Raw genomic sequence first — 12,483 nt, forward strand, 5'->3', positions numbered from 1 at the left:
TGTGCCAGTGGGCTTCTTGTGGGACCTCCATAACCTACCTCACAACTAACACTGCCTATGAGAGGACCATTTCAAAAGGTTCCAGGAGCACAGCACTCAGGAATTCACCTGTACGAGGAGCGTGACTCTAACAATGCTCGAGAACCTAGGAATGCTGGACAGAAGCTGCTGGGTCTCTCACTCTCCCCGTTCCAAGGGCTGCCGGGAGAAGGAAGGGCTGTCAATGGTAATGGAGGCAAATGAGGAAGGAAAGAGGCCAAGAAGACCGATACTTTATTCCATCTGCCAGACAGACATTCCACTAGGCATCAAAGGCCCTCCTGGGCTCGGCAGAATCCAACTCCAGTTCTGTGTCACCATCTGGTTTAAGTTTCTTCCTCTGAAAGACACAAAATGTTGAGAGAATGAGCCACGCTGCTGACGTGACGTCCACTCTCCTTTGTGAACCTCTGGTGAACTGCTTCTGAGGTTCAGCGCCTCTACTTGGAAGATGGCTTTGGGATCCTCAGAGGTGAGCTACCTTCAGTCAGGCAGGTGAGGCTGGAGATGTTTCTGGGCTGGGTGGCCACTGGAGCCCACCTTTCTTGTCCAGAGCACCAGCTAGGGTCAGGGACCTCCATAGCCTTTCTCCAAAACCTCCCCCACCCTTCCGGCTGTGAAGGCTCTGGAGGAAGCTCTGGGAGGCGAGTCGGTATTGCTCAGGTCCCAGGGCCCCAGGGGTCGCTCCCTGCCACCCACCTTCTTCTTCCTCTTCCTCCTCTTCCTCGTCCTCATCGTCCTCGTCGGAGCTGAAGGTACCGTCGGGCAGGCTGTAGACGCGGATGACCTGCTTGTTGGGGTCCTTGAGGATCAGGTACTTGCCCTCCTCCAGCTTCATGCAGATGTCGATGACACAGCGCAGGATGCCCCAGGCGTTCTCCACGCTCAGGTTGATCTGGCTGGCGAACTCATTGGGCTTGAACTGCTGGGTGCCCAGGATGACGTGGCGCGAGGAGTCCTTCACGTGGTACCGAGACACGTACCTGTGGGGAAAGGGATGTTAGTGGCAGGAGCAGGGTGGCCCTGAAACGGCAGTGCCAGGGGTCAAATGTCAGTTAATGGGGGACACCTGGTTTGCTGCGGTCCCCAAGGGACAAAGGAAAAGACCAGCCCGGGTCCCGGCCTCTCGGAAGGGAGCCTCACCCCAGCTTGAGGTACTCAGAGCCGGCCAGCAGCGCACAGCAGGTCCAGCGGGCCAGCTTGTAGCTGTTGTTCTTCAGCTCAGTGGCGATGACGGCCCCTCGCTGAGAGTCCAGCTTCTGACGCCAGTCGACACCATTGCAGTGCTGAGAGGAAGGCCAGAGGTGCAGGAAGGAGGCAGGGGATCAGAGACAAAGACGCGGCCCCCCTTGCACAGCCCGCCATCCAGCAGCCACTCAGTGGGACAGTTCCTTTCCTCTACATGCCCATCTGGACAGGTGGACACACACAAAGGCCAAGACATGCAAATGGCATCAAGTGTCCTATAAATGAGAAGCTCTCGTGCTGTGGGGAGGAGGGGCCCCATGGAGGCGCGATGGCTAACCAAGCGGAGAGTGCTGGCGGGCTGCAGGGGAGTGACGGGCACTGATCTGAGGCTCAGTGGGAAGGCCAGCCTCAGTCTGAGGCTCCATAGACAGCAAAAAAGAACCCCAGCGAGGTCTCTAGGCACCTCAGTTGCCGATGTGGGCAGCTGGGTTGGTCCAGAGTGATGTGACCATTCAGAGGTCACATGGTGGAGGTTTCCACACTTTCTTGGTTCATTGCAAAAAATATACTTAAGTTCACTTTATTAGTCATTTAGTTCCAAACTACCTAGGAGTGTGGGTTTGCTGAGGCATCCGAGAGCCCTTCCCCGTCTGCGCATGTGAGGGGAGCAGCTATGGACTAGAAACGGGCAGACAGAGGTCTGCAGGGGGAGCTGTAAACAGGTGTGAACGGGGCCCACGCCTGGCAATGGCAGTGAACTCTGACTGAGCGAGGAGACGCAGCTGAAGAGGCCGCTGGCCTGCAGCTGAGGGGCCAAGGATGCAGAACAGATGGCCCCGTGTCCTCCCACTGAATCAAGTGTCCTTGGTTCTCACAGCAGCAAGGAGAGCCGCTGCCCACTGACTCCAGTGTGGCGTGGGCCAGGGCAGGCTGAGAACGACCAGTGGCCCAGCCACCAGGGAATGGCGCATGGGGGAGGGTGGGAAGAGGTCAGGGAAGCGGGTCTCTTTCAAGGTGTGTCTACGAGTGAATTCTGAGCTGGGTCGTAGAACCTTTGAGTTCATGGTGACGGAACTGGACAAAGGAGTCAAAAGCTGGAGACAGGCAATGGCTGGAGTAAAGAGGTGACGAGAGCTGCTGGGCCTAGAGGAGGCTGCCAGCCCAGACAAGAGGGCAGAGCCAGAAGCGCCAAGAGCAGAGACAGCAGGAGGCCAGATGGCACGAAGAGGAAGCAAGAGCTGGAGGCGGGGTGCGGGCCAGCCAAGTGGCAGATGCCAGGCCCTGCCCCCACGGGGAACTATGTGGAGAGCCCCCCTGGCTAGGAACAGACGCGGCGTGAGGGTGGCGCCTCACCCTGGAGTCCCACTCGTTGAGGGTCTTGATGTTGATGAAGGACACCTCTCCGTTGGCCCCAGTCATGACGCCGTCATGCTCACAACGGACGATAAGGTCGATGTCGTCTCCAAGCTTCCACCTACGGTACCTGCAGTGAAGGAGGACCTCATCAGGTCACTGACACCCTGTTTCAGGTACCCCCCCCCCCCAGTGGGCTCCGGCCTGGGCTCCCGGGGACCCTCATCCAGGGCAGTGCCGTACCGGTAGGCGACAGAGGCGATTTCATTCTTGTCCATGTCATCCTCCACGAACGGGTTGGGGTTGGGGAAGTTGTATCTTTCCTTCCCCTGCAAAAACGACAGGCTGTCACAAGACACTGCCAACTCGGTTTCTAACCCAACCAGCCAGGCCCAGCACGGTTCAGTTAGCTCCCTGGCCAGGTGCCTGGGGCCCTCGAGGGGTGCTGGGCTCACTGTGCTTTACGTCTGCTTTGCCCTCCGGCTGTCAGCGCACGGTGGCTGCGGACAAGCACTCAGCAGCCCCTCTGCCCCTCACCACGGCACAGAGGCTACTCAAGTCAAACAACGTGGGGTCCAGGATCTGTCCTCTTTCACTACAACGAAGCTCCCTCAGGGAAGGAGCTTTGCTTTGTTTCCTGCTCCATCCCCAGGACCAAAAGGATGCATCTGCGCACGTGTCTGTTAAATAACTGAAGGAATCTTCACAACGTGTCTACGCACGCGAGATAGGCATCATAGGTATTGTGACTACAGAGGAAACGGGCCCCAGACCACGGAGCGAGGAGGGGTAGATCTGCACCTGTGACCGGGCAGCCTGACTTCAAGGCAGGGACCGCACCTGTCCTGCTCAGTCAACCCCACAGCCCCAAGTAGAGGCACACTACTCGGCCTCTGAAGGCCAGCGCCCGCCTCCTCACCATTCTCAGGCACTGCTGGGAGAAGTTGTGGTTGATGTAGGTCGCCTCCATGGCCAGGTTGCGGGGAGAGTTGAAGGAATTGCCTTCATCCTGAGGGGGCTCGTTGGCTGTCTCACTCACCGTCAGGAGGTCTGCAAAGGGAGTGTGGTCACACACGATGCAGCCAAGAGTCACCCACGGTGTGTCCAGCACCTGGGAGACCTGCAAACCCAAATCACAGGCCCTTCCCCCAAAGAACCATTTTCTACAAGTGCAGGACACGTGGTGGAGGGAGAAGCCTCGAGACCCGACAGTGCAGCCAGTCACACTAGAGAGCTGCCCTTCTGACCAGGGGCATGTTTGACTTTGAGCTTTTTAACAGAGGAGCAGCCTCAGGCTTCAGGCTCAGAATTTTGCCATTTTCTGAGTGACTGGCGCTCAGTTAGGGCGGGTGCACACACAGAAGCACGCACACACACAAAGGCAGAAGCAAAAAGCATCAGTCTGAGGTGAAGCTCACACCAAGGGGGTCTGAGAGACGCAGAGGCTCCAGCTCCGGGCTCGCAGCGCCAGCCCCTCCTCCACGCCTCAAGGAGCCGGCAGGGCTGCTGACGCGTGGCCTCGCCTCAGGGGACACAGACCACCTTCCACCCCTCTTTAGTACCAGGGAATTGTTCTGAACCCACAAAATCACCCCAGGCCTCTAAGCAGCTCCCAGACAGGTTCCTCACCAAAGTCGGAGTTGTCCCTCTTGTCAAAGAAGAGCTTGGACCCAACTCGCTGGACAACAATGTCCCAGGAATACACTGAGCGGGTGCAGCTCATCAGTGTGGCCAGAATGGCATCGGTGGCAAACACGTTCCCCTGAGTCTTTGCCAGCTGTGAGGAGGACAAGAGGGAGGTCTGAGGGATTCTTTTTTAGGCCTGACTGCCCATTTGCACGGCAGGGAGGACTCCTTCGCTTGCCCCGCAAACCTTTAGGAACAGGAGGCCTTTCCCACCCACACCTCCCCTGGTCGCCTGAGAAGCCTGCAGCACATGGGCCAGAGACTCTGCCTGTAGTTGCCACACTGGGCTGTGGTGGCAGTGCTGGCCACGGCCACTTGACACTTGCTAGTGCTTCTCCATGTCTTCAGCCCTGCCTTGGTGGCACGTGTTAAGAACATTCGCCCCTTTGGCAGATGAGAAAACTCAGCTCCAGAGCGAGGAAGTCAGTGAGCAGGGCGGAGCCGGGGCTCGCCCCAGCACTGCGCAGTGTCTGTCCTGCTATGTGCCTCGCCTTCCCTACTCCACGTCTATTCAGAGGAGTCCTGCAATCGGCCCTCTTTCTGGGGGCTCCACACCCAGACACAAGCGAATATTAGGAAAACAACACTGTGTCTGCTGAGCACATGCAGACCGTCAGTACAGTGTAATAACTGCTTAGGTGGCAATTACGTTGTCCTAGGTACTGTAGTAACCTGCAGGTGGTTTACAGTACATAAAAAGACCCGCACAGGTTATATGGAAATCATGTCATTTCCATAAGGCATTTTGGCATCTGTGGAAGGGTCCGGGAACAATTCCCTGTGGGTAACAAGGGGTGTCCATATATCCCATGTCCTTTGTTCTTTGAGGCCTCAGCTGTAGAAGCCGAAAGCATTCCTAATGGGTGGGGGAGGGCCGGCAGGGCATGCACACCTTGCGGATGACAGGGTCATCTGTGGTGGTGACAGTGTGGAAGATGCGCTTGATGCTCCGCAGTGGCTTCTCGCTCCTGGTGGTGATGCGGTCAAAGGCTTTGTCGTAGTACTCTAGGGCCCCACAGCACTCACTGAGGGAGAGCAGACGGGACAGCAAGGAAAGAGATGAACCCACTTTTTAAGCCACAGACTCCTAAGTCTCGTGCACAAGTCTAATAAAAAGAAGAGACGGAGGACAGACTTGTGGCCTGGTGCTCTGGTTCCCCGCTGGGTCAGTTCCATCCACCTGTCCTTTGTAGCAAGCTCTTTGAAATCCCAGGAGAAGCAGTCTCCTGAAGAACTGCTGTCTCGCTCTCTCTGACAAAAGAGCTTTATGATTTAATCTTATTGTGCTTTTGCTCAGGATGCCAGAAAGTTGTAATAAATCTGGGATTTAATATTAGCAAATTTCTTCCTGTTTTTTTTTTTTTTTTTTTTTTTTTTTTTACATTTATTTTATTTTCTTTCTGCTGCAAGAGCTATATAACTCAATTTTATTTTGCCTTTGCTCAGGATGCCAGGAAATTGCAAGAAATCTGAAGTTTAGGATTAATAAACTTCTTTCTGCTTTTTGGGTTAGTCTTGTTTTTCAAAAACACATCCATTAACCTTTTGGTTAAGCAATCTCTTTTGGGTAAGTGGCTTCAGATTCTTTTTGCAATTACTAAGGCTTAAGGGAACATTCATCAACAGATAGTCCACCATCAAGAGCATGGTGGAAAGGAACCAGTAAAGGCGTTACTCACATGTCCTGGGGCTCTGAGACTTCCAAGTAGCGCATCTTCATCAGCTGAGGAAAATCCATTTCCTCTTTCACCTCCCAATCACTACGAACCTCAACTGAAGAGTCTCGGGGTTTCTACAGTGGAAAACCATTGGAGGAAAAAAAATTATAATCCATGCAAGATACAAGCAAAACACAGTTTAACGATGGAGGGCACTTATTCAGCAAATACAGTGCTGGCTGTTTTATGAGACAGGATCCCGAACTCCTGGGAGCTTATAACCCAAAACAACAAAAAAGATCAGGAGTGCAAAAACCTGTGATTCCATGCTTGGGCAATGATGCCACCAGGGACATGCAGGGCTCAAGGGTCCTCATGGGTGGAACTCTTCTGGACCTGCACCTTCGTGTCCTACTTACAAGTGCTTACTGTTCTCACAGTGTCCACACCAGCACTGCGGCAGTAATCTATCCAGTAATCTAGAGATGATTTACTTGTGTGTGTGTATGCGGTGCTGGGGAACTGAACCCAGGGCCCTGTGCATGTGAGGCAAGCACTCTACCAACTGAGCTATATCCCCCGCCCTAGAGATGATTTAAATACCTAAGGGCAGGGAGTGTAGCTCAGTGGTAGAATGCTTGCCTAATGTATAAGACCCTGTGTTCAACTCTCAGCACTGCAAAAAACAAAACAAAAAAGCCCACAAAAGTACTTGAGAGCACATACACAGGTTACATGCAAATACTGCCACATTTTCTATACAAGGTGTTGAGCACCTGCAATTCTGGTATCCTCAGGGGGTTTGGGAATCGATCCTCTGCAGATACTGTGCCAATACAAGCTAAAAATGGATGCGCCTTGAAAATGCTATGCTAAATAAAGTTGGCCCTGTCACAAAAGATCACATAAAATTTCATTTATGTGAAATGCTCAAAACAGGAAAATCCAGAGACAAAAAATAGATTAGTGGTTTTCTAGGGCTGGGAGGAATAGGGGCGACTGCTTAAGTACAGGGTTTCTTTTTAAGGTAAGGATAAGGAAGGGTCTGAAATCCATTGCAGCAATGATTGCATAACTCCGCAAATACACTACAACCACTCACTTATCCGGCATATGATTACATCTCAAAGTTGTTAGAAAAAGAAACAAAACTGCATTTCCAGATGGAATTTTGGTGTGGATACACTACCTGTGACTTTTGATCCCATTTCTGCCTTACTCCAAATTGCTTCTGGAATTTTTTCTGCAGTCGTATGCGTTCTCTGAAAAAACAACACTGTGATCTCAGTGCAGACTTTTAAGCCAGTCCTTTTCTTCAGCTGAACTTCAGTATCATCCCTGACTTCTCTGAACTGTGGAGAACAGGGCCTTACAGAAAGAGGCCAAAGGGGCACAAAATGGAGATGCTAGCAGAAGCACGTTGTCCCCAAATACTGACTGGGTGTACTAGCTCAACCTACATGGACCGTCTGTGGCGGCCCAACCTGGGGCACAGTGGCTGCTGTACTCACAGCTCAGGGGGTCTACAGGACGCAGCACAAGCGGGGCTTCTTAAAGTTGTGCCTGGTGGGACTGACCCCGAGTCCTGTCCTGTCTGCCTTTGTTTCTCTCCAGTGCACATGTCCACTGCAAGTAGTCTCCCCCGTGCTACCTGCTTTAGTAAAGTCCCCTGGCCCCAGAGTGGGAACGCCAGCCTCCTCCCATCTAGCCCATTTTCTGGGTACAGCTGGTCTGGGAAGGACACTTGTGCGGGCAGGGTGGGGGCATCACCTCTCTTTCTGCTTGGCACTCTTAGGCAGGGTCTGTAGGTTGAACTGCAACATGTTGCGACGATCTTTGTCTCGGCGGAGGTTCCGCTGGGGATTTGGAGGAAAGAGCCATGTTAAGACCCCAGGGAGTCAGTGGGGCTGGCGGGAGCCTTCAGAGGACGCGTGGCGGGCAAAGCCCAAGCTTCCCCTTTTACTCTGCGCTTTCTCTCCACGGCATCAACGGCCTGGAGCTTTAATGGAAGAAGTACTGAAATTACCTCGGACTCATATTCCCACACATTTCTCTACTGAAGAACGTTTGCTGGTCTCAGGTGAGCTGCTGAGTTTGCCTCTTTTGTAATAAGACGCAGCCCAACTGGACCATCTACTTAATAAAGTTCTCGCATAGCAATTAAGTGAGGCAACAGTACATGGCACCTTTTTATTGACCCCCAGTCCCATTCTTAGGATGGGACTGTGATGCTGGAGCTGTTGGTGAGCAGGCCTCTTACTACTAAATGGACCCCTAGACCTCGTACAGTTTACTCCAGCACTGTGTGTCACTGAATACCATGACGTGCTCTCCTCTCTCATTACTATTCACAAGGTTACACTTAGCAGCAGACGATGACCAATGGCAAAAGCCTCAGAGGCCAGGTTCTCAGCTCAGGCTCTACCTGTGCAAACCGCATGCGGTTCCGCTGGTAGGCGGTCTTCTGCGTGCGCGCCGTGTCCACGAGCTGGAAGCTGGTCTCGTCCTCCTCGTGGAAGTAAGCATACTGACTCCCGCCACCAAACTGCGACGAGTACTTATCTGGAGGCAAAGGTGACAGTGTGATCACCACAGCCTACAGGCTGTGCTGGTACACACTAGTCCACAGTCTTGCTCTTTCAGGTGTGGTCTGGGGACCCAGCTCGGGCTGGCGTGCAGGCTCCCAGCCCCACCCCAGACCTACCAAACCAGAGCCAGGGCTTTAACAAGATCCCAGTGATTCATATGCACGTGGAAGTGTGAAAAGCCCTGGTCTAAAGAGCTTTTCGAGGAACTCGAGCCAACCCATTTAATTAATTTTGCACCTTATCATGCAAGAGTGTGAGCTGAGAGCTCGTCCACAGGGTGTGTGTGTGAGAATGTGGGGCACCACCACACCACTGTCTGCTGCCCAAGGCAGACACGTCTAGTGGATGAGTGACTATTGTGGCCTCAGCCTCAGGTGTCTTAACCTGGCACTCCAGGCAGCCATTCCCAACTACCCCAACTGGCACAGACACAAAGCCTTTTACCTTATTACTAGGATCTTAAAGACAAGGGATTTAAACCTGGAGTCCACTGATTATTGGCTTGAGAAGCTTAGTAATTTCCAAGCAAAGAATATAAATTGGTAATGTATTCAACAGATGAGGAAACCCTCCTGAGAATGGTACATGCTCCTTTAACTACAGTCTATGTTCTGGGGCTATTTAACAACCACAAAAAAATGTGGTTTGTGTCTAGTCAAAAATATTCCCCTAAAAACTATCAATCATTGTTCTTTCCTTTCCTAGAAGAAAGTCTTCAGACAGAGGTTATAGGAAAAAGTAACAATTCCCTCAAGGCCTGGTTTGGGCAGCCAGTTAAGACTTACTTGTGTACCTCTTATCTTGGTATGTGGCACCTGTCCAGTCTGCAACCTATTAAGAGCAACGGAGAAAGAATGCTCAGGTCAACCAGGCAAGCTGCCGCTGACCCAAAAAGCCCTGAAAATAAGGGGACACGTGTGGTGAAGTATCGGAACTGGCTCGTGATGCCTTTGGAAGTCCCCAGCACTCCCTCCGGAGGTTATACCCTCTCTCAGCGGCTGGCTCTGTAGGAGCACAGGGGCTGCGCTTTTGAGAGAATAAATGAAACTCCTGGAGTAGCAGCCACAGCTTAAAAGATCCAGGCTCCTGCTGACAGGCAAGTACCTTTCCCAGCCGATCTCCTTTGCTGAACGGCTGGTAGGGCATATCCCGAAACTGCTCAGGAACAGCACAGGGACCCCAGCCCGAGGGGTTGTCCTGGATCACGGGTGTCATGAACTTTGCCATCTTTTAAAACCTTAAAAACAAACAACATGAGTCACTGCATGAAGGAAAGTCTCAGAGTATAAAACAACCACATATAGGGTAAAGACATAAATGCTAAAATTCAAGGAGCAGTGCAAAAACAACCCTCAACTGTCAAGCTACTTTTTCTCATAAATATTTCCTTGAATACTTAAAACTCAGAAACCTGCCAACAAAACTGATTCGCCATATTTCCTTAATTCTAGGACACCTTCTTTATTCACTGTAATGGATCTGAAATGAGGCTCTCCTTACACCTGATGGGCGTCACACCTTAACTGGCAGCTTTTATTTCTTAGTGTCATGTAAGTTAAGGGTGTTTGAGTGGTGTCTTACAGATTTGATGAAACACAGTACCATTTTTCTGAAGTGTAAAAAGCACCTCTAGTTCTCAGAAACATTTTCATCAAGGCATACAAATTTATTTATATCACAGGATCATTGTGAAAGTTCTGTTAACACTTATGAATAAAACACCTTCTTTGTAAAATGTACACAATGACTACTGAGGCTTGTAAAAATATACTTATGCACAGTGCTAAAAAAATGATCCTGAAGCACATCCTGAAATTTGATTTTCCTTTCTTGTTCTTCCAATTTTCTGATATCAAAAATTCTGTGTGCGCAGCAAGTGGACAGAGAGCCACGCACAGGCTGCCAGTAGGCTAAGAAGCCACCAAAAAATTTTGGTGGAATGCCGAAATGTTCATAAACGTTGTGAGTACCAGGCACTGCTCTCAGCGCTCACCACACACGGATTCACTCAATCCTCCCAACAATCTTGTGACCAAGGGGCCAGTATTATCCCCACTTTCTGGATAAGAAAACTGAGGTACAGTGAAGTTAAGACACTGCCCAAAGTTGCAATGCCAGTTGATGAACAATCTGAAACCAGACAGTCTGGTCCCAGAGGCCACTCTCTGTATAATGGTAGAACTCATTTCAGGAGAGTTTAAAACTGGAGACTCTCCAGCATATGCCTGCCTATCACTGCCTGTCAGAAACCTATGAATTCATCATCCGAGGTGGCTCTCTGAAAATGCTCGGGTGAATTCCCAGTCCATTTCACCAACATCTCCTGGAAGCTGGAAAGCAATCAGAGAGCACCAGCAGAGTGCACTCAGTAACCTTGATGCTCACTGTTCCTCGACAGGAAGACTGGGAAATGACATCTGGGCGACAGAAACAGTGACTGTATCTGGGAGCTTCAGCCTCTCAATCTCAACTTAAGCTAACCTACAAGAAGAGAACAGAAGGGAAGGGGTGGTGGTCTTGAAGCAATTCACATTAAATAAATCTAACCGACTCTGTGGCAGCCACTGCATGTCATATCCTTTAATGTCACTAATCCTCCACACCTCATTTTAGAGAGAAAATTTAAAGCTCAGACAAATCAAGCAGCTAATCTGTCAATCATTTGGAATAGTTTTGACTCCCAGGGTTATCTGCATAACTCCAGTTTTCTTTGCATTATGTTAGGCAGGAAGGAACCTGAAAAAAATTGGGTTTTAGGTCACACCTAACAACACAATAACGTCTTAGGAAGACATTTAAAATCCAGTGGTCAAAGCAGAAGATGTAAAGAGCCCAAGCCTGATATGCATCATCTCTGTGGAGAACAGGGGATGGGGGTCCTTTGTCCAGCACTGTAAAATAGTGAAAGCAGAAAGGAGCTAGTAGGAGAAACTGCGCCATTCAACTAAAACAATGTGACAGCTGTACCGGCCACAAGAGCAGGGCAGAGAGGCACCAACAGCAGTCCTGTGGCTCCTACAGATAAAACGCCACGGACCCCTGGGCTCAGGCTGGGGTAGGTTCCAGATCGAGGGTGGGATCTCCTCGGTTACCTTTGTTGCCTAAATCACACACACACACACAAAAAAAAAAAAAAACAGAAGAAAACCTCTGTGAGGTACGCTCAAGGCAGGGGTCGAACACCGCCAGCTTGGCACCCCAAACACCCCACTGAGAAGCTCAGGGAGGGTTCGGTCCCTTCAGAATGATCTGTGGCCCACTGGGTTAAATCAGACGATCGAGTTCACCCAGCCCACGGCTGCTGAGCGAGGTCTGGGGTAAGCGACCTGCACCCAAGGACGTGCTCCGCACCCCGCAGTGTGGCGGGCCTGGGACCACCGGGGGGTTCCTGCCCCGCCCAGCGGAGGGACAGCGACGGCAGAAGGGGACGTAGAAGAGGTCTCTTCCGGGAGGTCCCCGAAGTCCAAGTTTAGCCCGAGTTGGCTCTGGAGGTCCGTTGAACCGCACAAAACACGCCGCTCACCTGCAACGGCCTCAGCCCGCCCGGATGGCGACAGATGGCCCGGGCTGAAGACTTCGCCAGCACTGCACTCCAAGGAATCGGGAAAACAGAGAACATGCGCACGCAGAGGCCGGCGCCGTAAACACGACCGGCACTGTCGTAAACGCCTTCTGGCTTCCTCCGGATTCGGCGGAAAAACGCACGAGCCGTAAAGCGAAGACGCACCCGGAAATTCTTTGCTGCTCTTTGCCAGGCGTCGCCTTTAGCCTCTGAGGGCCTAGACGCGAGAGGGGTGATTACGTCAGGCTGCATCCGGGGACGTCCGGAGGGGGCGTTCCGAGCGGAAACGTGGCGGACCTTGGTGCCGCCGAACCTGGGGGCGGGGCGAGGCTGACAGCCCCGCTGCCTCCCACAGTGCCCCGCGGCGCCCGCGCGCCGGAACCCGTGGTTCCCCGACGTGGCTTCCGAG

At 52.0% G+C, this 12,483-nt stretch overlaps 1 protein-coding gene across 1 annotated transcript; it reads right to left on the bottom strand.

The window, feature by feature from the left end:
* Positions 1-244: 244 nt before the first annotated feature.
* On the bottom strand, positions 245-12,191 carry Eif3d (eukaryotic translation initiation factor 3 subunit D). Its single transcript, XM_047551764.1, has 15 exons — positions 12,036-12,191; positions 9,617-9,749; positions 9,298-9,343; positions 8,350-8,486; positions 7,695-7,780; positions 7,114-7,186; positions 5,946-6,058; positions 5,159-5,291; positions 4,210-4,357; positions 3,500-3,630; positions 2,824-2,909; positions 2,581-2,710; positions 1,183-1,325; positions 739-1,022; positions 245-379 (listed from the first exon to the last, which is right to left on the bottom strand). Exons 2-15 carry the CDS (start codon positions 9,737-9,739, stop codon positions 366-368), a joined length of 1,647 nt encoding a protein of 548 aa, XP_047407720.1. The 5' UTR covers positions 9,740-9,749; positions 12,036-12,191; the 3' UTR covers positions 245-365.
* Positions 12,192-12,483: the final 292 nt, after the last annotated feature.

Source organism: Sciurus carolinensis, chromosome 4, assembly GCF_902686445.1.
Source record: "Sciurus carolinensis chromosome 4, mSciCar1.2, whole genome shotgun sequence".
Lineage (NCBI taxonomy): Eukaryota > Metazoa > Chordata > Mammalia > Rodentia > Sciuridae > Sciurus > Sciurus carolinensis.

Bases quoted from the DNA above. Each gene is read 5' to 3' on its own strand.
- Eif3d (XM_047551764.1), bottom strand. From the start codon at position 9,739: ATGGCAAAGTTCATGACACCCGTGATCCAGGACAACCCCTCGGGCTGG. The intron at 7,187-7,694 runs GTGATGCCCCCA...TTGTTTTTTCAG, and splicing joins AGTGCCAAGCAGAAAGAGAG to AGAACGCATACGACTGCAGA. The intron at 4,358-5,158 runs GTGTGCATGCCC...TCCTCCTCACAG, and splicing joins ATGACCCTGTCATCCGCAAG to CTGGCAAAGACTCAGGGGAA.